Source organism: Plectropomus leopardus, chromosome 19 (genome assembly GCF_026936395.1).
Source record: "Plectropomus leopardus strain MGB_pleo_1.0 chromosome 19, ASM2693639v1, whole genome shotgun sequence".
Lineage (NCBI taxonomy): Eukaryota > Metazoa > Chordata > Actinopteri > Perciformes > Serranidae > Plectropomus > Plectropomus leopardus.
This window is the reverse complement of record NC_142194.1, coordinates 20,378,592-20,402,018: the sequence shown is the minus strand read 5'-3', so window position 1 is coordinate 20,402,018 and position 23,427 is coordinate 20,378,592. Positions and strand designations below refer to the sequence as shown.

The 23,427-nt window shown below is 41.2% G+C and overlaps 2 protein-coding genes across 4 annotated transcripts; one reads left to right on the top strand and one right to left on the bottom strand.

Annotated features, from left to right (window-relative positions):
• The first annotated feature begins 724 nt into the window (after window positions 1–724).
• tecpr1a (tectonin beta-propeller repeat containing 1a) lies at window positions 725–19,233 on the top strand. Of its 2 annotated transcripts, none has more exons than XM_042507852.2 (24): window positions 725–893; window positions 3,467–3,708; window positions 4,149–4,331; window positions 4,416–4,538; window positions 4,773–4,892; window positions 5,603–5,777; window positions 5,854–5,954; window positions 6,691–6,792; window positions 6,881–7,029; window positions 7,985–8,562; window positions 9,041–9,186; window positions 9,282–9,437; window positions 9,619–9,768; window positions 9,871–10,028; window positions 11,018–11,248; window positions 11,351–11,447; window positions 12,310–12,389; window positions 12,474–12,530; window positions 12,727–12,901; window positions 13,982–14,117; window positions 14,661–14,753; window positions 14,834–14,940; window positions 16,404–16,523; window positions 17,306–19,233. In XM_042507852.2, the coding sequence occupies exons 2-24, from the start codon at window positions 3,484–3,486 to the stop codon at window positions 17,441–17,443; spliced, it is 3,600 nt and encodes a 1,199-aa protein (XP_042363786.2). In that variant the 5' UTR covers window positions 725–893; window positions 3,467–3,483; the 3' UTR covers window positions 17,444–19,233. The 2 variants fall into 2 exon arrangements, with proteins under 2 accessions (XP_042363786.2, XP_087925976.1); XM_088069850.1 differs by having other exon boundaries at window positions 726–902.
• bhlha15 (basic helix-loop-helix family, member a15) lies at window positions 19,206–21,157 on the bottom strand. 2 transcript variants are annotated; one of them, XM_042507854.2, is made up of 2 exons: window positions 20,890–21,157; window positions 19,206–20,341 (listed from the first exon to the last, which is right to left on the bottom strand). In XM_042507854.2, exon 2 carries the CDS (start codon window positions 20,275–20,277, stop codon window positions 19,717–19,719), a length of 561 nt encoding a protein of 186 aa, XP_042363788.1. In that variant the 5' UTR covers window positions 20,278–20,341; window positions 20,890–21,157; the 3' UTR covers window positions 19,206–19,716. The 2 variants fall into 2 exon arrangements, with proteins under 2 accessions (XP_042363788.1, XP_042363787.1); XM_042507853.2 differs by having other exon boundaries at window positions 20,895–21,150.
• Between the last annotated feature and the right edge of the window lie 2,270 nt (window positions 21,158–23,427).

The window sequence follows — 23,427 nt, the reverse complement described above, 5'->3', positions numbered from 1 at the left end:
CTAGCACAAAAATGAAAAGAAAAGTTAAAAAAATGAAAAGTGCTCAAATAAAATAATAGAAATAATAATAATAATAAAATATACAGTATATAAATATTGTTCTGTAACCTCATTTTAGTTAATTTTAAGTATTCATAATTATCATAAATAGAATTTTCTGGACATTTTTTTCTAGTTTTAAAAATATAGAATTTTATACAAAAAAATCTTAAAGTTCTTGCAATGTAAAGGACATCTTTTTGCCAAGTTGCTGATTGCATTTGTTTGTTTTTTTTTAAGAAATTAAATCAATTTGTTCAGATTTCAAAGGTTTAAATGTTTGCGAAAGGTGTCTAAGCACTGCATAAGAAAACTAACGTCGATTCAGCTTTCAGAGGGCTAATTTATAACAAAACATTACATTTTATAAACTCTTCTCATGTGTTTCATGCTAAACATCAATTTGTAAAGTAACTAATAACTAAAGTTATCAAACAAATGCAGTGATGTAAAATTTACAATATTCCCCTCTGAAATGTTGTGGAGTAAAAGTATAAGATGGCATGAAAAGAAAATACTCACGTGACGTACAATCACTTTAAAGTTGTAATAACATACAATACTTGAGTAAATGTACTCAGTTACATTCCAGTTGGTAATGCAGCAGCGCCCCTTGCTGGAGGTCACAGCTTCAGACACCTGCTGCTCCTGCAGAGACATCAGCCAATAGGAGTGAAGGAACAGAGGCACTTCCTGTTTCACTTAGCAGAGACTGTGATGGTTACATTTATATCAGAGGAGGAGACCTGCAGCACAGACACAGTATGGTCTAAACAGCTGATTAGTCATCTCTACCTGCTGGATGATCGTCTCACCTGAGCGGCAGACTGACTGTTGATGACAGGAAGATAAAGGTCACTGTGGTAATGTATCTAATGCATCTATAAGTGGAGAGATTAGCCTCTGTGACTTAAGCTGCCACCAGCAGCGAGCCTGAAGCCTGAAGCTGCTGTTATTATAACACGGTGAGAGTTAGTTTAGAGCTACATATCCTCCGAAAGTCACTCACCAGCAGGATATTGATAATACTGTACGGCTGCTAATGTGGAGCTAATGTTTGTAGCTCTGCAGTGCTAACCTGCAGCTACGTTAGCATGGATCAAACGTCACGCACAATAAACCTGTGCATTTTACCGTAATGTCGACACTTGGAAGGTTTTTTAATGGTGATTACGATCAGTGTGAGCTGCCTGTAGTGTACAGTAAACTGTCCTCCTGTACTGAGTGCACAGAGTGGAGGTGACAGAGGAGGAGACGCCTTGTAGCATCATCATCTGCTGTCTGTTCCGCAGTGTTGTTGTGAAATAGTGAAGACTCACAGCTTTAAACAACCCTCGTTAACTGTCAGTCCATATTGCATCATGCAGGCTCAGATGCTGTGATAACATTAATGTCCAGCAGGATGTAGCCAATGAATGAATTTGGGTCAGAGCCACAGACTGTATTGATAAGGTCAGAGCTGAACTGATGTAAACATACACAGTGAGCAGAGGGGATCATATGACTCTGATTTTTCACGTGCACAGCTCTGATTTTTACAGTTGCATAAGGTGCCAGAGTGCATTAAACAGCATTAAAGTAGACCTTGTTTGTCAAGAAAGTGCCAGTGGAGGATCCCCCACACCCCCCAACCCACACCCCCTAACAGAGGTTAAAGCTAAGCCCCAACGTCCTGAAACCCTAGAAAAGTCATAAAATCCCAGAAACATTCTGAAATCAGAAGAATGTCGTTGAGAACGTTTGAGAAATGTTTTTAAATCCTAAAAACCCTCTAAAATACTAGATGTGCTCAAATCCAAGAAACGTGAGAAAATCTTAGATCATAGAAAAATCATAGAAATGTCCCTAAATCCTAGAAATGTTTTGAAATCCTAGAAACATCCTTAAATCCTAGACCTGTGGTAAAATCCTAGAAATGTTCTAAAATACTACATCATATAGATATATACTAGATACTAGAAATGTCCCACAATCTTAGAAATGTCTCAGAAGTGAGTCTAAAATCCTAATCCTAGAAAATTCCTAAAATCATAGAAAGCTCAGACTATAATGTATCTACTAGTCATGTTTTTTTATGACACTGTTGACAACAGAATTTGACTTTTGACCTTTCATGATGCCGTAGAGCAATTATATTTATTTATATTAAGTCACTTTTTAAGTTTTTAAAATAATATTTCCTCTTAGTAGTAGTTTCATTGCCATCATCATCATCAGAACTGTTTTCAAGATTAACTTTCAGCGCCATTTGAGTCTGGGTCTCACAGTTCTTCAGTCTGCACATATCAGCTCACACACTTTTAACACGGGGTAAAAGTTTAGAATCACCGTTATTGGCAAGTATGTGAACACACAAGGAATTCATTCAGGGTTTTTTGTTTTTTGTTGGATTGCTCTAAATGAACTTAGACAAAAATAGACAGAACAGCTGAGATTGAATTAAAGAACAGACAGGACTATCATTATGTAGGACACTGAGGTCATTAGAGTTTATTAAACTAAAACATTTTGGCCTAACTGAAATCAAAATAACAACCAGACTTTAGAAAAAAAACAACAATACTGTGTTCCTACAACTTGAACTAAACTTGAATAAAAATAAAACAGGAAATGGGAAAGTTTTGAAATCTGATGTTTGAAAGCATTGAAACCTGAGCAAATTGGCTTGGTTTCTTTCAAAAACCAGTGAAAAGAAGGGAAGAAGGCAATGAGTCACTTAACAAGAAATGGTGCCAAAATTAGCAGAGTTTCGTATAAAATAAAAAGAAAGTAGAAAATTGCCTTAAAACAAGCGTGGAAAAAAGACCAAGAAGAAAAAAACAATACAGTGACCTCAAAAACTGCTTAAAATATCTATTTTGTTTGTAATTTAATTTTAAATATATATTTATAAGAATAACAGACACAATTTTCTGGACATTTTTCCCTTGTTCGATAATATCTAAATATTTTTTACCAACAGCTTACTTTCAGTTCATTTTCTTGGCAACTTTACACCATCACCATGGTGGACATTTTTTCTGTCAAATTGCTTTTTTTCCTTTTTGCCATGTTTTCAAAAGAAATTAAACGAATTTTTACATGTTACAGGTTTAAATGCTTGTAAAACAAACATGATGTGGATCCAGGTGCTAAAGGGTTAACCACAGCTCAGTTCAAGTAGTTTTCCTGTGAGGAAGCTGTTCCAGTGAGGCTTGCAGGCACATTACCATTGAATTAAATATATATATATTTAATTTAATTCAAATCATATTATATTTAATTTAATTTATATCTTTCAACCATCTGAACTTAAGATCACAAAGGTTTCAAAGAGACATTTGTAAGTGTGTGTGTTTCACATAATTGCAGCTGTAAATAATGGTGTCATAGGTGGGATATTTCTGGAACTACAACATGACATATTGTCTCATTCATTGTCCCCCAGTGGTCCCCGCTGCAGCCATGCCTGTCTCCCTGCTGTGGGCGGTGGATGTGTACGGGCGGGTCTACAGCCTGTCCACGGCGGGGGCGCTGTGGGAGCAGTGCCGTGATGCTCAGATGGAGTTCAAGAGAGTGACGGCGGCTCGGCAGTGCTGCTGGGGCATCGCCTGCGACAACAACATCTACCTGAACGTCCACGCCTCGGACCTGCCCATCCGCTATCAGGAGGAGACCTACGAGAACCAGGTGGGTCCGGACCTCAATCAGAGAGAGGTTAAAAGGTCTCTCTGTGGCTGCTTTATTTCCTGCACAAAGTGTCCTGAGTGAAATGGAGAATTTGGAGTTCCCCTCCGACATTTGTCATGAGTGGATGAGTGACTGTGAAAGTGCAACATCCTCATCCAGCAGAGTCCCACTTCCTCTGTTGCTAACTCCAGTGCACTGTCACCTGCTGTTTAATCAAAATCCCACACACAGTGAAGGTATAGGCCTACTGTCTGTGGCAGAAAAACTACTGGTTCAATTCCCACTTTCTGTGAATGACTGCAAACGTTTGGATCATCAGTTTGTTGTCACACAGCTGTCACGTCATCAGGTCATGAGGTCACGAGGTCAACACTTTGTTGTGACTTTCCCTTGAGGGTTTATCTCACCACCAGTTTTGACCTCTTCTGTCTTTGTGTCAGCGCTGGAATCCAGTCGACGGTTTCTCAGAGCGTTTGCTGCCCAGCGACCGTTGGCAGTGGAGTGATGTCACGGGTCTGCAGCACCAGCCCCTGGACGGTTTCCAGCTCCCCTCCGGCAGCTGGGAGTGGGAGGGCGACTGGTATGTGGACGAAAACTTTGAGGGCGAGCCCACAGAGAAAGGGGTGAGTGTCCCTGCCTCAGCATCTCTTATGGTCAGTTTACTGCTCCCTGCTGGGATGTAAAGGTGGAGGTGTTTGTGCATGCAGGGGTGGAGCTACGCCATCGACTTCCCCGCCACCTACACCAAAGACAAGAAGTGGAACTCGTGTGTCCGTCGGCGGCGGTGGCTCCGATACAGAAGATACAAAGCTATGGACACCTGGGCCAAGGTGGGTCAACTCTGTCTGTGTCTTTTTCCCTCACAGGGTAAACCACTTTAAATATTTGTGTCTTTGTTATGGCTCCTTTCATGTTAAAATGTGTGATTAAAGCTGTGTCTCTCTCCTCCTGTGTGTGTGTGTGTGTGTGTGTGTGTGTGTGTGTGTGTGTGTGTGTGTGTGTGTGTGTGTGTGTGTGTGTGTGTGTGTGTGTGTGTGTGTGTGTGTGTGTGTGTGTGTGGACAGATCCCGTCACAGCGGACATCTCTACCAGATCCTTTCAGTGACATAAGCTGTGGAGGCTGGGACATCAGTGAGGAGCCCAGAGGACGCCTGTCACTGTGGGCCGTGTCCCTGCAGGGCAAGGTACACACACACACACACACACACACACATACGCAGGTGGCAAGGAAAATATCTGAACATTTGCTTCAGGGGGATTAATAGATATTATCAAAAATGGTTAATAATGTCCTGAAAAAAATTATAAAAGTAATTTATAAATCTCTTAAATATATATTTAAAGTTTTGTAATGGAAAAAAAAATCTTATCTTACTTTCTTGAACTTACTTTTTTGATTTTTTTGTTTTGTTTTGTTTTTTACTTTGCTTTTTTTTTTTTTACCTTTGCCTATTTTCAAGTAATTTCCCTGTTACTTTTTTATAAATTTGTTGCTATTTTTAGGCAATTTCTTGTTAAGATGAACAGGATGAGGAAGATTATTAGAAAATGATCAAATATGAGGGCAAACTGTCCAGAAAATCTCTTTCTGGACAAATTTTCTGCACTTTTTCAGGTCTTGTTTTGTTTGTTTGTTTGTTTTTGTTTTTCACTTTTTTTTTGGCTTAATTTCAGTTGGGGTTTTTTTTTGTAACTTGTTACTAATTTCTTGGTATTTTTTAGGCCATGTGTTTTTAAGTTGCTCTTTGCTTTCTCCCCATGATTTCGAAAGAAATCAAACCTATTTGCTCTGGTTTCAAAGGGTTAATGCCTGTAGGAACATCAGGTACACCACTGTATTAGCAGATAGATCTCTAACTGTCCTGCTCTCACTGTTGCTGCTGTTTCCGTCCAGGTGTGGTTTCGAGAGGGTATCTGTCACCACAGTCCCGAGGGCTCAGTGTGGGACGAGGTGTCTCTCCCCGGGGAGGTGATCCAGATCAGCTGTGGTCCCGGGGACCTTGTGTGGGCCGTGCTTTGGGAGGGGCAGCTCATTGTCAGGGAGGGCATCAGCAGAGACTGCCCAGCAGGTGAGAACAGGAAGTGGCTTTATGTTGTTGGGATGTTGAAATAATAAAATACTAAGATTTGTTTTTTGCCTGTCAGGTACATCCTGGGCCGTGGTGGACTCTCCCAGTCCTGATGTTGGAGCCACACATGTCACTGTGGGAGTCAACGTCGTCTGGGCTCTGACCAAGGACAACAAGGTAAGACCGCTCTGTCTTTATAGAAGACGCTCTACATCAGGCTACTCAGTTAAAGATAGAATTGGGCCGGATTTCAAAACCAGGAAATGTTCAGCCTATTACAAAGTGCTTCACAAAGAGATGAAATAGAACAGAGGTATGATCAAATAAAAATAGCCATAAAGTGGAGAATGTAATTAACTTAATAAAAGCATACAATATCTTAACAAAAAAACAATAGCACTATACAAATTACAAAAAAGGGAAAATATTAAAAACATAAACAAACTAAAAAACAGATTGTGAAAATTAAAAGCCTACAATAAAGATCTGTCTATTATGAATTAAGCATAGAAACAAAAGGTTAATTAAAAAAAAAAAAAATCTAAAATGTCAGTTATTTTGAATGTTGCTTCAGTGGCAAAACCATCATACAGGTGACGTAACATGTACAGTAAAATTATGTTTTCCACCTTCTGCAAAAACCAAAAGTGCTATCCTCTTGCTGTTTTGGTTGAAATACTTCCTTTGTGCCGTAAATGGAGCCTTCACTCCCAGAAGACTGACCCAGTGACAGTCAGAACTACAGAGTGAAAGTGAGGCTGTTTGGGAACCAGCCTGAACACTGATGGTGTAATCAACTTTTCATTCAATCAACTCATTTACTTCATAATGATATGTAAAAGCAAAAAAAAAACATGTCTATTTCCACTTTAACCAGAGTGTTTCCTCTCTGCTCTCTCTTGTGCCGTTCCAGGTTTGGTTCAGACGCGGCGTGAACTCACACAACCCCTGTGGCTCGGGCTGGATCAGCATGGTAGGAGAAATGATCATGATCAACGTAGGACTCAACGATCAGGTGAACTCACATGACATCACACCCTGCACAGCACTGTCCTCTCTGCCGGCAACATATTTAAGTCAACCTGTTGTTGTTGTGGGTGCAGGTGTTGGCGATCAGCTGTGAGGATCGGGCGGTGTACTTCAGACAAGGTGTGACCTCCAGTGAGCTGAGCGGGAAAACATGGAAGGCCATCAGCGTCCCCCGAGACGGAGACCGATCTCACTCCAGTGCCAGCGCCAGCAGTCTGCAGAGGTGGACACGCCTTATCGGTTACATTCACGCCAGTATTTCCCTGTTATTCCATATGTGACAATATTCTGAATCTGATGTGGTCATGTAAACAGCATATTCCATTTAAATATTCCAAATTAGGCCATTTTCCAAATTGATCATTTTCCAGTTAAGACATGTGGGATATGCTGGCATTGTTTGGGTTTTAGGAGCATTATTTGGACAGGTATACAGCCAATTTGGAATATGCATGCCTTTGTCTATTTACGGTCAGCTCTGCACGTTGTCTTGGATACATTGTACACAAACCAAATAGTCAACGGTTTGCAAAGCTGTGGGCTCGAGATGCATACAAAAGAAAATCCTACATTTCTGGTTGCTGCTTTTTAAACACGAGGAAACATTTGGATATCAATAGTTTTTGGGATATGAGCAAATATCATATCACCGACCTTTCCAGGAAGTTGACGGAATGAAAGAGAGAGTCCAACAAGCCAGTTGGAAACTAAAACTATTTTTATGCAATATAAGAAGCAAAATAAGAAGCAGCTCTAGCTGTTCTACTTTTCCATATTTTGCCATTGTGAATGACACGTTAGAACACATTATCAGAATATGCACGGCTGCATGTAAACAGGAGTGTTAGTGGAATATTCATTTTCATTAGACGTGTAAACAACTTAGTAGGAATGTGGACCTGACTACATTCTGAAAAACTGACTATTTTTTGCATGTAAGCATACTCAGTGACACACACACAGATACACACAGACTTCAGAAATATACATTACCACTTTACTAACATACCAAACATTTATCACAACACGATTACACAGAATACAATGTTTTGCATTAAATGTGCTCAAATGAATAGAATCAGGATTATAGTAGATTACAGACGTGTTTTCAGTGCAGACTGTAATGTCAACAGATTGTTCAAAATCTGAAAAGTTTGCTCTCCCTCTTTGTCTCTCAGCGCTGGATGTTTCTTCAGCGGCGAGGTGCGTGCTCCTTCAGTAGCCAGCGACGTGGAGTCAGACACGGACAGAGGACCTACAGACGGAGCCAGCCATCCCGTCTCCTCCACGTCCCCTCAGTCCTTTGCTGACGCCCCCACAGACCAACCTGTAGATGCCCCCAAACCCCGCATCCCCAAAGTGACCAGTGACAGCTTCATCTCTGAGCTGGTCTCTGACAGAGAGCCAGGAAAGAGCTCCAGAGAGAACGCTCCAGCTGTCCTGGAGGAGGAGCCCGTCACTGGAGGAGAAGAAGAGGTCAAAGCCATCTCCCACAGCCAGTCTGGAGCTCCTTTGGACCCCCAGTGGAGTAACGTGGATCTGGAGGAGGCACAGGTCCAGCAGGTCCAGGCCGGAGGAGCAGCGGTGGACTCAGCGGACACCTGCAGCCTGTCATCAGTGGCCACGTACACTCTGACCATGGAGGATCTGTACGGAGCAGACGAGCACCCTCTGTGGGCGTGGGTCAGTGCAGGCGGCTGCTCCGTGGACTCCCACTCCCAACTCAGCTGGTTCAACTGCTCCATCAACGCTGCATGTGAGTCACATCAAACAGCTGTATAGTGATTGGTTGAGCTGTTAGACTGTGAAGTTCCTCTGCAGGCAGCGATTAAAAACTAATCTTAGCTCATCGGTTTAGTATTTAGAGGTATTTTCCATGAAAAAACTCTATATGCTTTATGCCTTTAAATGGCTCCAATGTAACTTCACACCTTTGCCTTATTTCTTAATGTTCCAACGGTCATGAAATTCCTGGGAAAGTTATGAAATTAGAAAAACAGTTTTAAATACACGTTGTTTTGGCTGCTCTCTGCTCTTACTCTTTAACATTGAATCAAGGCTGTGAAGAATTTCAGCAGAAATTCAACACAAACTTGAGCCCGTGTACTGTAACGTCACTATTCAACAACGTCATGTAACATGTTAGCTCTGAAGTCAAGGACAGCAGTCTCCAGAAAACCTGTGCTGCAAGTCTGTCCATGTTGTTATTGATGTGTCCTCTGTGTCCTCTCCAGCTTTGGTCCAGTCAGTCCAGTCCATGAGCCTGTCTGTGAGTCCGGCTCAGACGGCAGCCTGGAAGAGACAAATCTTTGAGCAGCTCAGCGAGAGGACCAAGAGAGAGATGGATAACTTCAGACACTATGAACAAGCCATAGAACAGGTACAACAGCGGGACATTTTTCTCTGACTCTGTCTCTGTGTGATGTGTCTTTATTTGTCACAATTTAATTCACCGAACGCCTTCCCACGCTGCAGTCTGTGTGGGTGAAGAAGGGGACCATGCAGTGGTGGAGGGACTGGAAGCCCCACAAGTGGATTGATGTTCACTTTGCCCTGGAGCAGTTCTCAGGACCCGAGGGCAACAAGGACGGCATCCTCTTCATCTACTACAACTTCTACGAGGAGAAGAAGGTGATGAACGTGTGTGTTACACAATACGTGACAGTTCCAGAAGCCTTCTAGAGGCGAATGTTTGTTTTGATCATGTCAGTGCCTGTAGCTGTTAACAAAATATAAATGAGTCCCTGCTGACTTTCTCGTCTTCTTTCTTCGTCTGTAGACTTTATTTTTTTACTTTCTTCCCTCTCTACAGTATCTGCACGCCTTCATCAACGAAATCACCATTCTGGTTCCTGTGCTCAGCGACTCCAAACACACGTTTGCCGTGTACACTCCTGAGCGCACCAAACAGAGGTGGCCCATCAGACTGGCGGCAGCCACAGAGCTCGAGATGCATGACTGGGTACGTACGGGGAGCAGAGGCACAGGGTGATTTAAGTGCTCCCCGTATGATGTGCACCTTCTTTTTGTCCTCATCACGTCTCATCTGTCCTTCGCTCTGCAGCTGGCGTTGTTGAGCATGTCGTGCTGCGACTCCAGGGGGATCCAGGGTCCTCCGTCCAAACAGGCCATGTGGTCGGTCACCTGTAAAGGAGACATCTTTGTGTGTGAGCCGTCTCCTGCTCTGGAGGCCATGCCGTACCCCACACCCTGTGACCAACTGTAAGAACAAAACCTGGAAGCAACATCACACTAAAGCTTGTCTTTTGTTTGACATATTGTCTTTATCTCAAAGGGTGGCTCTATTTTTTTGTTGACTGATCGATTTTTGGAGGTTTTTATATGACTCTGTGCCTTCCCCAAGGTTTCCCAAAATGTATTTATTTGTGTCAACATCAGCATCTGCGGTCACATTTTGATTTTCTAGTTCTGGAGCGACATTTCTCTCTCTGCAGTGTTCTTGCAGAGTGCCATGCGCAGTCAAAGTGTAACTTAAACTTTCAGTACTTCGTGTAGTTTTAGTGTTTTCTATCATTTTTTTCAAACCACTTTAGATGAAACGGGCTGCATTACAGTGGAACCTGCACACATGGCGACCCACTTAACAGTAGCTGAGGAAAGTTTGCTGTCACTCGCCTCTGCAGCAGCTGCTCCTCTCATCTATTGATCTAATCTGATCAGCTCAATAATCCATTCGAACTCAATAAACTGCTGCTGAGGAAATAATAATAAGTCATGAAAAGTTCTGCCTGCTCTTATGAGCCTGCAAAAACATCTGAATTCAGATAAGGGACAAAAATAATTATATATTCAGTTACAATCATTCAAATTTTGGTGGAAGTTCAAATGTTTTAGCGTCAAGATGCTCTTTGCTAACACCCCTCTAAAAACGGGACCTGATGTTGGTTTCTGCATGATGACGTTACTCCGTATAAACCCCAACGCCAGCCTGATGTGTCTCTTTGTAATGTAGATAAGCCCTCTGTGAGAACTTTGTGTTGTCGATCTTCCAAATGAGCTAAATTAGCCTCTGAGCACCTAACAACCGGCAGGGTAAAGTAAAATAAATAAAAAACCCAAACTAACTCTTTCAGTTAGTATTAATTAACACTGCTGAATTTGTGTTTCCACTTGAAAAACCTTTAAAAGAACGCAGACAGAGCCGCCCTTTAATCCCTTATACTTTCTGAGGCCTTGTTTCCTGTGTTCAGGTTCTGGCGTCAGGTCGGAGGTCACCTCCGTGTGGTGGAGTGTAACAGTGTGGGCATTGTGTGGGGGATCGGTTACGACCACACGGCATGGGTCTACACTGGGGGCTATGGAGGAGGATTCTTCCAGGGCCTGGCCAGCAGCACAGACAACATCTACACACAGGTGGACGTCAAGAGTGTCTACATCTACGAGAACCAGAGGTGGAACCCCGTCACTGGATACACCAACAGGTACACATAAACCTTTACCAGAACACACTATGATGTGACAAACAAATACAACATGTTGTTTTTGATAGTGTGATGTGCAAAGTGACTTGTTTTTGATTTCAGAGGGCTGCCTACAGACCGCTACATGTGGAGTGATGCATCAGGACTACATGAATGCACAAAGACAAACACTAAACCCCCCTCCCCTCAGTGGACATGGGTACGTAACTCAAAAAACATCTAAAAAGAACTCTAATTTAAGACAAGACAAGATAATCCTTTATTCCTCCCACAGCGGGGAAATGTGCAATATTATAGCAGCAAATGGACAGTGCAGACAGGAAGCATCAGTGAAAAACACACGTGGCAATATAAAAATAAGTAAGTATTGGTAAAAATGAAAAAGTACACAGTATAACTCAGTATAATAAGTAAACTATGAAACTGCAAAAACACAAAGCAATTTAATAAGTAAACAAAAAAACACAGAAAAAAAGGTAAGTATTAAAAAAGTAATATAATAAATTAGGCAGGCTGGGTGGATGATTCACATTATTGAACAATGGAGGTGTAGTATAGAGTTTAATTTGCAAAGATTCATAACACATCATTAATTCATTTGTAACGTATCAACTTGTAGAGAATAACTTTTGTAATTTGTACATCTGTATCAATTTTGTGTTACTACTTTGATTAATAATGCAATCTTTTTTTTATCATGTATGATTAGTGCAATTTAACAGAGGTGGTATCTCCATAACCTAATTATGGCTTCGAGCCTCTCTTACAAAATGTCTTTTATTTACACATGTATGTGCAAATAAATACAGCTACACACACATGCACACACACACACACACACACACACACACACACACACACACACACACACACACACACACACACACACACACACACACCACACTATTAGATGCCCTGTGGTGATCTGAAACCAGTTCTGTGGTGGCCGCATTATCTTCCATCTTTCCATTTTGAACAAACTATAAATATGTGTTCTGAAATTATCTTAAACCAGAACTACAGATATGTGTTTCACTTCCTGTGTGTGCTGCTGTCTGCAGGTGTCTGACTGGTCTGTGGACTACAGCGTCTCTGGGGGGACGGACAGAGAGGGATGGCAGTATGCAGCTGATTTTCCAGCGTAAGTTTCACTTCCACCTGTGTCAGTTTGATCAGGCCGCTGCCCTCGTCATGCTGACCTCCTTCCTCTCTTCTCTCTTTGCAGGTCTTACCATGGATATAAAACACTGAAGGACTTTGTGCGGCGCAGGCGGTGGGCCAGGTACTAAAAAAAGGACCACTGTCGTGTTAGTTTGTTAGGCAGGTTCATGGTGGTCTGACAGTGTCCACTTGACATATGCAGCTTTTGGTAATATTTAAAGTCAGCACAAATTCTTAAAATGCTTAAATATGCTCATCACAATACAGATCTTTAAATTGTGTGCAGCTCCGAACCTTGTGTTTGTCCTCATGCACAGGAAGTGTAAACTGACCACCACAGGACCCTGGCAGGAAGTTCCTCCCATCTCCCTGAGTGATGTCACCATCCTGCCATGTGCAGCTCAGAGCAATGTGGACGTGGTTCCTCTGTGGGCCATCAGCAACAAGGGAGACGTGCTCTGCAGACTGGGAGTCACCACGCTCACACCTGCCGTGAGTCACATGACACCACATGTACAAATACAGACACCCCTAAGACAGGTTTAAAAAGCCGCAGATATGTGTGAGATCCTAACAGAGGCCTTCCTGGAACAAAACTGCAGGAGGACATCTATTATCATGGCTAATAGTAATATGATAATATCTTTAGAGTGTAATGTCTTCAGTTTCTTTAGAGTTTACAAAGCGCTTTGACAAACAAAGCAAAAGCAGAAATGGGATACACAGAAGACAATATAAAATAAGAAAGCTTTACTTAGTAAACACAAGCGAGACAATATGAGGGTGGAGTCAGGATCAAATTAAAACAAGAGGACAAATAATGCAAGATGCAGGACACAAAATGTCAATATAAATGAATACAGATAAATAGGCCATAAACTACAAAAGCATTAAAAGCGATAAAAATCACAAATAAAAGGAAATAAAAGAAATAAAATATAAATAAAATAGGCAAAATAAATTAATATAAACAAAAGGAAATAAAAGAAAAGAAACATAAATGAAATAGGTAAAATAAATTAAAATAGACAAAACGAAATAAAATAAATGAAACATAAATAAAATAGGTAAAATGAATTAAAATAAGTAAAAACACAACATCAAATACAAGCAATCAAAAAAATGGGTTTTAAGGAGTGATTTAAAAGAAGTCACTGATTTTGCAGGCCTTATCTCCTCAGGCAGGTCTTTCCAAAGCCGAAGGGCCCTGATGGCAAAGGCACAGTCACCTTTAGTTTTAAGCCCAGACTTTGGAACGACTAGAAGGGCCCCACCTGAGGATCTGACGCTGTGTATTGGCTCATGTGGGGTCAACATTTTGATTATGTAGCTTGAGGCCAGACCCAGCAAGCTTTAAAAGTGATCAGTAAAATATTAAAATCATTTTTAAAATGCACAGGGAGCCAATGGAGAGAAGCCAGAATTGGGGTGATGTGATGTTGTCTGTTAAAACCAGTAAGGATCCTAACTGCTGCATTCTGAACTAGTCTGAGGTGGGAGAGGGACACCTCCTGTGCAGCTGCAAAAGAATCTATTTTAAAACACTCTGCCATTCCTCTGTATGTCTCTCAGGGGTCCTCGTGGCTGCATGTGGGAACCGATCAACCTTTCAAGTCCATCTCCATCGGAGCTGCCAGCCAGGTCTGGGCCATCGCCAAGGACGGCTCTGCCTTCTACAGGGGGTCGGTGTCTGCACAGAGTCCAGCAGGTTAGTGGGAACAACAGAGGGCATCAGAATCCAAAGATTTAGACTGAACCCTTTGAAACCTGGATAGTCATCATATTTCTCGTGCTGCATTCATATGCCTTTCAAAAGTGTTTAAATCTTAGAAAATTGGTTTAATTAATATTAAAAACTTGGGGAAAAAAGGCAATGAGCAACTTGACAAGAAATGTCATGCAAACTGCAAAAAATAGTACTTTTAGAGATTTTTTTCAGAATTATTGTCATTTTAAGCAGTTTTTTTCCAGGCATTTCCCTTTTTTATTTCTATTTTTTTACCTTCCTGTTATTTTTTGTGTTTCCAATTTTACTCATTTTCAGGTATTTTTTTTGTTCTTTTTCTTAATTTCTTGCTCATTTTTTTGTAATTCTTCTTCTAAAGTTGGTCATTGCTCTCTTCCCATGCTTTTGAATGAAATCTAGCCAATGTGCACAGGTCAAAAAGGCTTTAAGAAACAAAAGTTGTCATCTACTGATGCTGATTTCCATATATATCATTACATTCTGACATGTTGTCACCCTCTGCAGGAGACTGTTGGTACCACATCCCATCCCCATCCAAACAGAAGCTGAAGCAGGTGTCTGTTGGGAGGACGTCAGTCTGCACTGTGGATGAAAATGGTAAAGCATTCAGAGCTCAGCTTAATGCAAACATTAATGTCAGTAAGTACAGATGTAGCTGATATCTTTGAGTTTTTCAGGTAACCTGTGGTACCGTCAGGGTGTGACCCCCAGCTACCCTCAGGGCTCCTCCTGGGAGCACATCTCCAACAACGTACGCAAAGTCTCAGTGGGGCCTCTGGACCAGGTCAGTGCCACCAGAACTACTCATAGTGTCTACAGTGTGCTGAATGATAGCTGTGGATGTGATATTGAATAATCAGCAGTTTTTTAGTCTTTGTTCCTGAGGATTGGATATTCTTTGTTGTATGAAGCATCATCAAACATTAATACACTATGGTCCTTTTTTACATTTGACCTCAGTCAGTTTCTGGGCGATAGAGTTTGTCTCTTTATTATTTGAACTTTAAAATGAAAGTTCCAAACAAATTTCTCTAAGTTATCACTTTCCAAAATGTATAAATACATAATGCCACCATATAAAAAAATGTCAATCACTGTGTGTTGTAAGTTGTGAAGCAGGTGGGACCAAAATGCAGGAGACAGCAAACAACAGGAACTCGATTAGATCAGTCTTTATTCCAGGACAAGTGAATATCACACAACCAAAACAGGGATCCAAGTGAAATTGAAAACCAACATACAAACCAGTCTGACGAGGGGGATGACGTACAGGTGAGGGGAGTAAGGTGAGGAGACAGGAGAGCAGGCAGGGAGCTGATTGGCTGGGAAAAACTCAGGAGCAATGAAGGACAAACGAGGCTGTGGAGGGACAGGTGTGTAGATGGATACATGAGGGAGCACAGGAGGAGAAGAACACAGCAAACCGAAACCCCAAAACCAAGAAAAACACTGTCTTCATTAATAAAAAGTGACCCTGTGAAAACAAAGACAGACTAGCAAAACAAAGACAACCTAAATGAGTCTGTCAGAGACACTTAGTCCAGTCTTCCCAAAAGTCTGAAGGCATCAGGACACAGCAGACTGGGACACTGTGCATTTTGTTTGTTTGGGGACATCTCTGGCGTTATGTTTTCAGATTGTCCATCTTTCTGTCTTTTCCATTTTTGAAAATATCCATATTTTATACAAAAATACCCGACTTGTATTATACTGCACCAGTTGTGTGCTGTTGTTTTAGCACCGTGTTTAACAACGCTAATCAATCAATAAATCAGAATGTTTGCTAAATAAAGTTTTCTTCATTTCAATGTAACAGTGCATGACTCAGGAAAAATATGTATACAGTATTAATATAGGAAATATTTCAGAATAAAATACTTCAACAGGCTAAAGTCCCAAGTATTTAGTGTGACCTCCCTCTCCACTTTGCGTGTCTTGAACTCTCTTGGGTAGACAGTAGGCGATTTACAATACTAGTCTTCTGGTGTATTTATACCAGATTGCATTCAAGACACGTCCAAAGCTCAGTATTAATTGTTTGAGCTACCTTTTGTTATGTTTGTATGATTCCATGTTTCAGACTAAATATTGACATCATTTTGTGGGTAAAGTATTCGTTTAACACCTTTCAATAACTGACTTGAAGTCTTCTCTCCATACATGATGTGAGAATGGACAGCTGTGGTTGTAAACTGACTAGTCTCAGGAGGCGGTTATTGTAGTTTCGTTTCCTTGTTTTTGGTGCAGGTTTGGATCATAGCAGACAAGGTTCAGGGCAGCCAGAGTCTGAGCTGTGGGACCGTCTGTCATCGACTCGGAGTCCAACCCATGGAGCCCAAAGGACAGTCCTGGGACTACGGCATCGGGGTAATACAACAAACAAACTGCATTAAAAAGTCTGAAATATTTGATTTGACCTGATGCTGGTATAGTAGTAATATGAGTTATAAAGGGAACTTTACACACTATCAAGTAAAAGTAGGATAGTTTCCATGCTGTATTCTGCTGTTCGATCCTCCAGATAAATATGTTTCCTTCCAATAGACACGAGTGCATGGAGTTGATTTGTAGGGGTCGGCGTATTATCGGTCTGGCCAATTGTTGGAGTCGATAGTTGGCGTTTTGCCGATTATCTGTAGGAGCGTTTTATTTTTTAAAAATTCATTCATTCATTCATTCATTCATTCATTCATTCATTCATTCATTAAACAGTGCAAAGAAGGTGTCAGCATGGAGGGGACTTTTACTTTGTAAAATCTCAGGGAGATATTTTTTATTAACTTTTATTTAAATTTTTCACTTGAATTTTCACTGAAAAAGCTGCTGAGAACTTGCTGTATACGATGTTGAAAGTTTCAGTTTTGATTTAACATTTGCTAAAGGCATTTAAACAAAGTTTTGTGTTGGAGTTTGTTCTATTCCAAATTCTAAGTAATGACAGAAAGATTTTTGTTTTTATCGTAAATGTATATTGGTTCCAAATATCAGTTATGTCTCATTAACAGTATCGGTAACAGCCCTGAAAAAACAATGTTGGTCGACACCTACTGATTTCCGTCTGTCTGTCTGTCTGTCTGTCTGTCTGTCTGTCTGTTTGTTTGTCTGTGTGTCTGTGTGTGTGTGTGTGTGTGTGTGTTTGCGTGTGTCAGGGTGGATGGGATCACATCACGGTGAGAGGGAACTCTATGGAGCCGCCTCGTGTCCGTCTGCCCTCTGTGACAGGTCCCGCCCCTGTCAGGAACACCGAGGTCAACGGCAATGCTGCGGGATGCTCCACACACACATGAAAACACACACACATCCTGTACAGAGACAACTTTGTAGTCATGGGTAGTTTTTGTGTTGGAGTAGCAGCAGTGATAATTCAGCTCCAGACTCTGGAGGAGATCCTTCAGTGTCCACATCTCTGCAGTCAGTGGGACAGAAACAATCTGTCTCCTTTTCTCTGGAGACAAATTTTAATCTCTAAATGTTTTTACTGAGCTCTCCGGACATTACCGTCTTTGGTCACTGACACTGAACTTGATGGTCTCAATGCATTTTTGTCTTTTTATTTATATTTATTGTTTGTTTTTTTTCGTTGGTTCCTGTGTATATAATAGTTCCTCGTGTATGTGGAAGGGTGATATTTTTATGAGTTAGTTTGTTTTTTAAAGGGAAGAAATGAGTTTACTGAAGTTACCGCTGCTGAGCTGCTGAGCTGCTGAGCAGTCAGTGCTGCTGTTGGATACAAAATTAAAAATGATGTTTGATGTTGGTGAACACATTGATATAAGCCTGTGATTGGCTGCACACTTCCTGTGTGGTACTGTTTTCAAAATACTGTTGCTGCGTGAAACTAGTCTCCCATAACCCGACTTTCTTTCTCCAGAATTTGTTTTAGCGTTCTGCATGAAACTTTTAATGTTTTATGTTGCGTTTTCTTTTGTACCCCCAAAAAACAAGTTCCTTCTTTGCATTATTTTTCAAGAGCGCTTTAGCTGCCTCTGGGTTGTGTCGCTCAGAATGACTGTGATTGGTTTAAAGAAATACAAACAACCTAGAGCATTTTTTTTTCATTAGTGCTTTCTCCAGTGTCGGCATAGCAACAGACAACATGCTGGAGCAGAGTTAAGTCTGACTGATCTGGAAACAGAAAAACTGATAACAGGACAGAGCGGCAGTATGGGCTGCTGATCTGACACATCTGTATAATTTCATAACACATGGACGCAGCATCTTTGTGCCCTGCACTGGTTTTTAATGAATGGGCTTTCAGAAGCCTAAATTTGGGTTTATTGTGTGCAATAGTCCTGCCAGTTGTTCAGAGCGAGAAAAAAGTAGTGAAACCTGATACATGCTGAGACATGTAAATCAAAGCATGCACCCAAAAACCTCTCTATAAGATTTAGTGTGAGGGGGTTTTTTTGTGTGCAATTGAAACTCTTGTGAATAAAAACAGTACACTGTATTTTTTTCATGAAATTTCAAAGGTGTTCTCGTTGACAACAGGTCAGCATGTAGCAGCTGTAACTTTCTTTATCTGTGCTGGCTCCTGCTTGCCTTGTACAAACAGCTGACTGATGTTTTATAAAGGTTTAAATGTTTTTTTCTAAATCTTCCCATTTTTAGTGGATCTGGAGTCAATGTGCAATGGTTATCCATGCGTAGATAAGGACAAAGTGTGGTTAAGATGCTCAAACTGAACCTTCCTCTTTCTCAGGAGAATGTTGGTTTTTTCCTGATGGTCACAGATCTGAACAACGGGAGGAAAAAACACTATTTTTCTTAAAAATCTGTTAATATATTATACATGTATAGTGGTTGTTGCAGTGGTAATATATTCTGGTGGAGTCATATTTGTATATTTGACAAAGAGAATTTACCATAGTAAATATTAATGAATTATCATCTGTTCAGGCATTAATTTATCATTAAGTACCGTCTCTATGTGATGCAGCTTTCTGTATTATCTGTGAATAACCACCACCATCATGCTGTGTCACATCTGTTGTCACTGCAGAGAACATTTCTCGTATGTTGTGCATGCTCACAGTAACAGTCCTCGTCAATAAATAAACATGTTTATTGAGAAGAACTCCCCAAATAGTTTTTTGCTGTTCTGTTTTCACCCCAGTGTCTTGCAGTGAGACACACACACACGCCAAGAGTCAAAAACACTCTTTAAACATCATCTGTGCCTTCCAGCCAACAGCTGCACAGTCTGTCAGAAAACTTTAAGCAAACACACTTTAAACATTTCAATATTTAGTCTTGCCACTGCCTTTCTGCTCCTCCTGGATGTGACAGTTGTGACTGGAGGCGACGCTCAGCAGGTTTCTCAACAGAAAGCACACAAGGAGATCACAAGATAACACAAAAGAGAACAAGTTTCTGCCTCGACGACAGATAAAGAGACAGAATGAGCCCTTCCTCTCCGAGTACAACTAATGAATCTTCATCACCAGCATCCAGTCTGCAGTCTCTGTGTCTGCTTGGTAGTCGGGTCTCAAATATTCTTCATAAAGTTAGAAAAGTTTGGGTTTCTCATTTCCTGCAGCAGGGCACACCTCAGCCTGTGTTAGCTGCCCTGGCTGAAGCTGTGCATGTGGGTGAGGTACTGGGTGAGGTCGTCCTCCCCCTCCTCCTCCAGGTGATGCTGGTAGCACTGCAGCAGCTTGGCAGCACTGGCCTCTGAAGGGACACCCCCGCCGGTGGGCAGGCAGGCCCCAGACATGTCCACCACAATGGTGGTGAGGGCCTTGATGTAGTTCTTGGCCAGGGTGAGTGTCTCAATCTTTGACAGCTTCTTGTCGGTCTTGACGTGGGGGATAGCCTCTCGCAGTGCCTGGAAGGCGTTGTTGAGTTTGTGCATTCGCTGGCGTTCACGCTCATTGCTCTCCAGTCGCCGGACGCTGCGTTCCTTGCTGCTGGAGCCGCGTTGCCTACGCCGACGGCCTCCACCTCCTGGACGCTTGCCTTCCCCGGCCCTCAGTGACCCCCTCCAGGAGCCGCCAATCCGGACTGAAGCCTCGGAGCCCTCCTGCTCACTGGAGCCCGGCTCTGTGTCTGGTTCCAGTTCAGGCTCGGGGTCAGACCAGGTCCTCCTGGAGAGTTTCACTGCCTTCCCTTTGGACTTCATCCTTCTGCTGCCTCCGTCACCGTCCTCTCTCTCTGATGGTGGAGATCTCACAGCTTCAACAGGCCTACAGGAGGAGAGACAAAGAAACACTCAAACATGATTTCAAACTGTTTTCTGCCCCAGTGAGCAGGTAAAGCTCCTGTCCAGTTCAAACAGCTCTACATCCTGTTGTATCTAATCAGCCCGCAACATGATGTTGGTGTGTTAATCTACCACAGCCCTGCGATAATGATCACCTCAAGGTTACACTCACAAAAACACAGAGAGCAGCCCAGCACTCAGCCAGATCACCTCCACTGAACTCTCACTTTAACCAGCACATGTTAACATGCTTCAAAACATGATGTTCATCAGGGAACAAGTTTGTCATGATGTTGAAATGTGCTGCAGCTTTAGTTCAGGGTTTTTTCCCTTTAAAACACATTATTAAACATGCTCCTGTGTTCAAACTGCTCAAAGTTTGAAGATAAAGCAGTTTTCTTTTATAGTTTTTCTCCATTACTATCCTTTCTCTTTACATCAGAGTCAGTGTGACTGACAGGACGTAAATGACACACACAGAGCAGCCAGTAAAGGGAAGGAAACAGCTAAAGTAAAGATAAAAAGCCTTACCTTACCTTAACTTTCCTCCTGCTGAAAGTTTAAGGAGAACTCGTCACCATACAGCCGCTCACAAAAACCACCATCACTTACAGAAGAGAGCAGCAGTCACACTCACACACACACACACACGCGCGCAGATAACTGTCACATGCGAGCTACCTGCAGCTGACTGATGTACACGTAGCGCTGCTCAGCCAATCAGAGGGCGAGTCTACTCCCTCAGCTGTGAGCTCCGCCCACAGCCTGCTGCTGCTCACTGTCACTACAACTCTACATTACTATCGATATTATTTTAGTCTCAACATGAAAAGAAAGGGAATTCATAACATGTAGATTTACTTGTGAGCCCAGGTGGTGGAATACTGCTAAAAGTAGCTCTACTATTCTATAAAAATACTCAAAGTTAAAGTCTAGCATCCAAAATTTGACTTGAAGGGGCCCCTGGAAAGTCTAAACTGAAACTTAACCCTTTGAGACCAACAAATTGGTTTAAATTCTTTCAAAAACATGGGAAGGAGGCAATGTGCAACAAAATAAGAAATGACCAAAAAACTAGCAAGAAATTAGTAAAAACTACAAGATTTTTTTACTTGAAAATTCAATTTGAAAAAAGAAAGAAAAGAAGAGATTATGAAAAATAATTTATAAAGAGTGTTTTGTTTTGTTTGTTTTTTACCTCACAACAAGTAAACAACAGCATAAACAAGGAGTTATATGATCATTTCCTTGTTTTTAGAAATGAATGATTTAATTTCTTTTTTTTTTTGCTCAAAACATCTGACGAGCCAAATAGAACCTTATGGTGGGCTAACTTTATCCTGCGGGCCCCACTTAGAGCAGCAGTGGTCCATTGTTTAGGATGTAGTGGCATCAGAGGTGAGGTTGGAGAGCTGGAGTTTGGTTTGTCTATTCTGGGCTACTGTACAAACATGGTGGGCTCTGTGGAGGAGGGTCTGCTCTGTATGTAGATATAATACATGGATATATAAAGAGACAGCATTGGAGGCAGGGCCATGTTCATACCTATCAAAGTTGCTTAGTAGCACACAAGTCAAAAAAAAGTTTGATTTGAGCAGTATGAAATTACCGCCATGATTGACTGTGTGGTTCAATGGAAATAAGGTTCCTTAAAATAAACTTTATTGCGGATAATTTGCATAACATAAACAGGTATTTTCCTTACACGTATTATTTATTGCTGTGTAAAAAAAAAAGCAGAGATGTTTGACCATTTGTCACTGACTTTAAACGTGATTCACCACAGTACTTCAGTAGTATTTGATCCTTTTTCCTTGGTGTGCAGCAGCAAGGGTGAAACAGTATTTAGGAGTCAGACAGTGAAAGAGCGTTCCTTGTCCTTTAAGTTGAAGCAGTTAACATAATTTCCATGGTAGTTTACTTATCACCTTGCACTCATTTGAATACAGTCCTCCAGGCTACACCTCAGTTTATTGAGGCAGCAAACAGCTTTACTTTTTTACCAGTTTGAAACAACTGTGCAAGCACTGTTGTTCTTGTAATGACAGCTTAATGTAGATCAAACTACTGTAAACTAAAGAAACAAACAACAACATGCAACATAATGAACCTTAATTTGAATAATCACTCTCACGCCCCGCTCCCTCTTGTGATCTCAAGTACCTGTAACTCTGCTTTTTCTGTTTGACCCAAGGGGCTCAAACTGTAGGCGGTTGGGAGTGTTTGCCCTCTCCTGCTGTGATCCACAGTGGAGTCAGACAGGGTGGGGTCATCATATATACTGACGGACCATTCATCAGCATGGTTTCATCAGAAGCACCCCACGGTCTCTAAAATCTCGAGGCTTATGTTTTTATATCTTTATTCTTTTATATCTTATCTTATCTATATCTATATCTTATCTTATATATTTTATATCTTTTATATCTTTACTATTAAAAAATAGTTAGCATCCGATTGAAAATGCATTAACTAGATTTGCAAAAACAGTTCAAAATATAATTTTGATCAATAATTTTATGTTATTTTTGAGGGCTTTAATGAATGATGCACAGAATGACAGATTATTAGATCTGAGTATTTGTTAAATTTTGGTAAATATTTGTCAAATATAAGCTTAGACCCAATTAGATGCCAAAACCCTTTTACTAGCCTGTTGTGGCTACGCAATTTGACAAATAAAGGCCTGTCTCAATTAGTGGCCCTGTTGCTATGCAGTTCTTTTTTATAGAAGTTCTCAGGAGGTATAAAATCAGGCTACCCGCTGGAGACAACGTTAGTGAGCTGCTTAGATAAAATATCAGTGTTTAAACCTTTGTCTGTATGGACATGCCACACACATGGTTAGCTCAATAAGATTCTCTATTCAATCATTCATTTCATTTTACTGAAACCATGAGCACCAAAAAAAGAAGTAATACTGGCAGAATAAACAAGAAAGATGCAAAAAAAAAAAGAGAGGTTTAATGAAACAACTTGATTGAATTTCCAATCTTTGCTAAGCAACAAAATTATGTGAAAAGAATTAAAAGCCTTGCCCATATAATTAGATTCCTGTCCCAAATATAA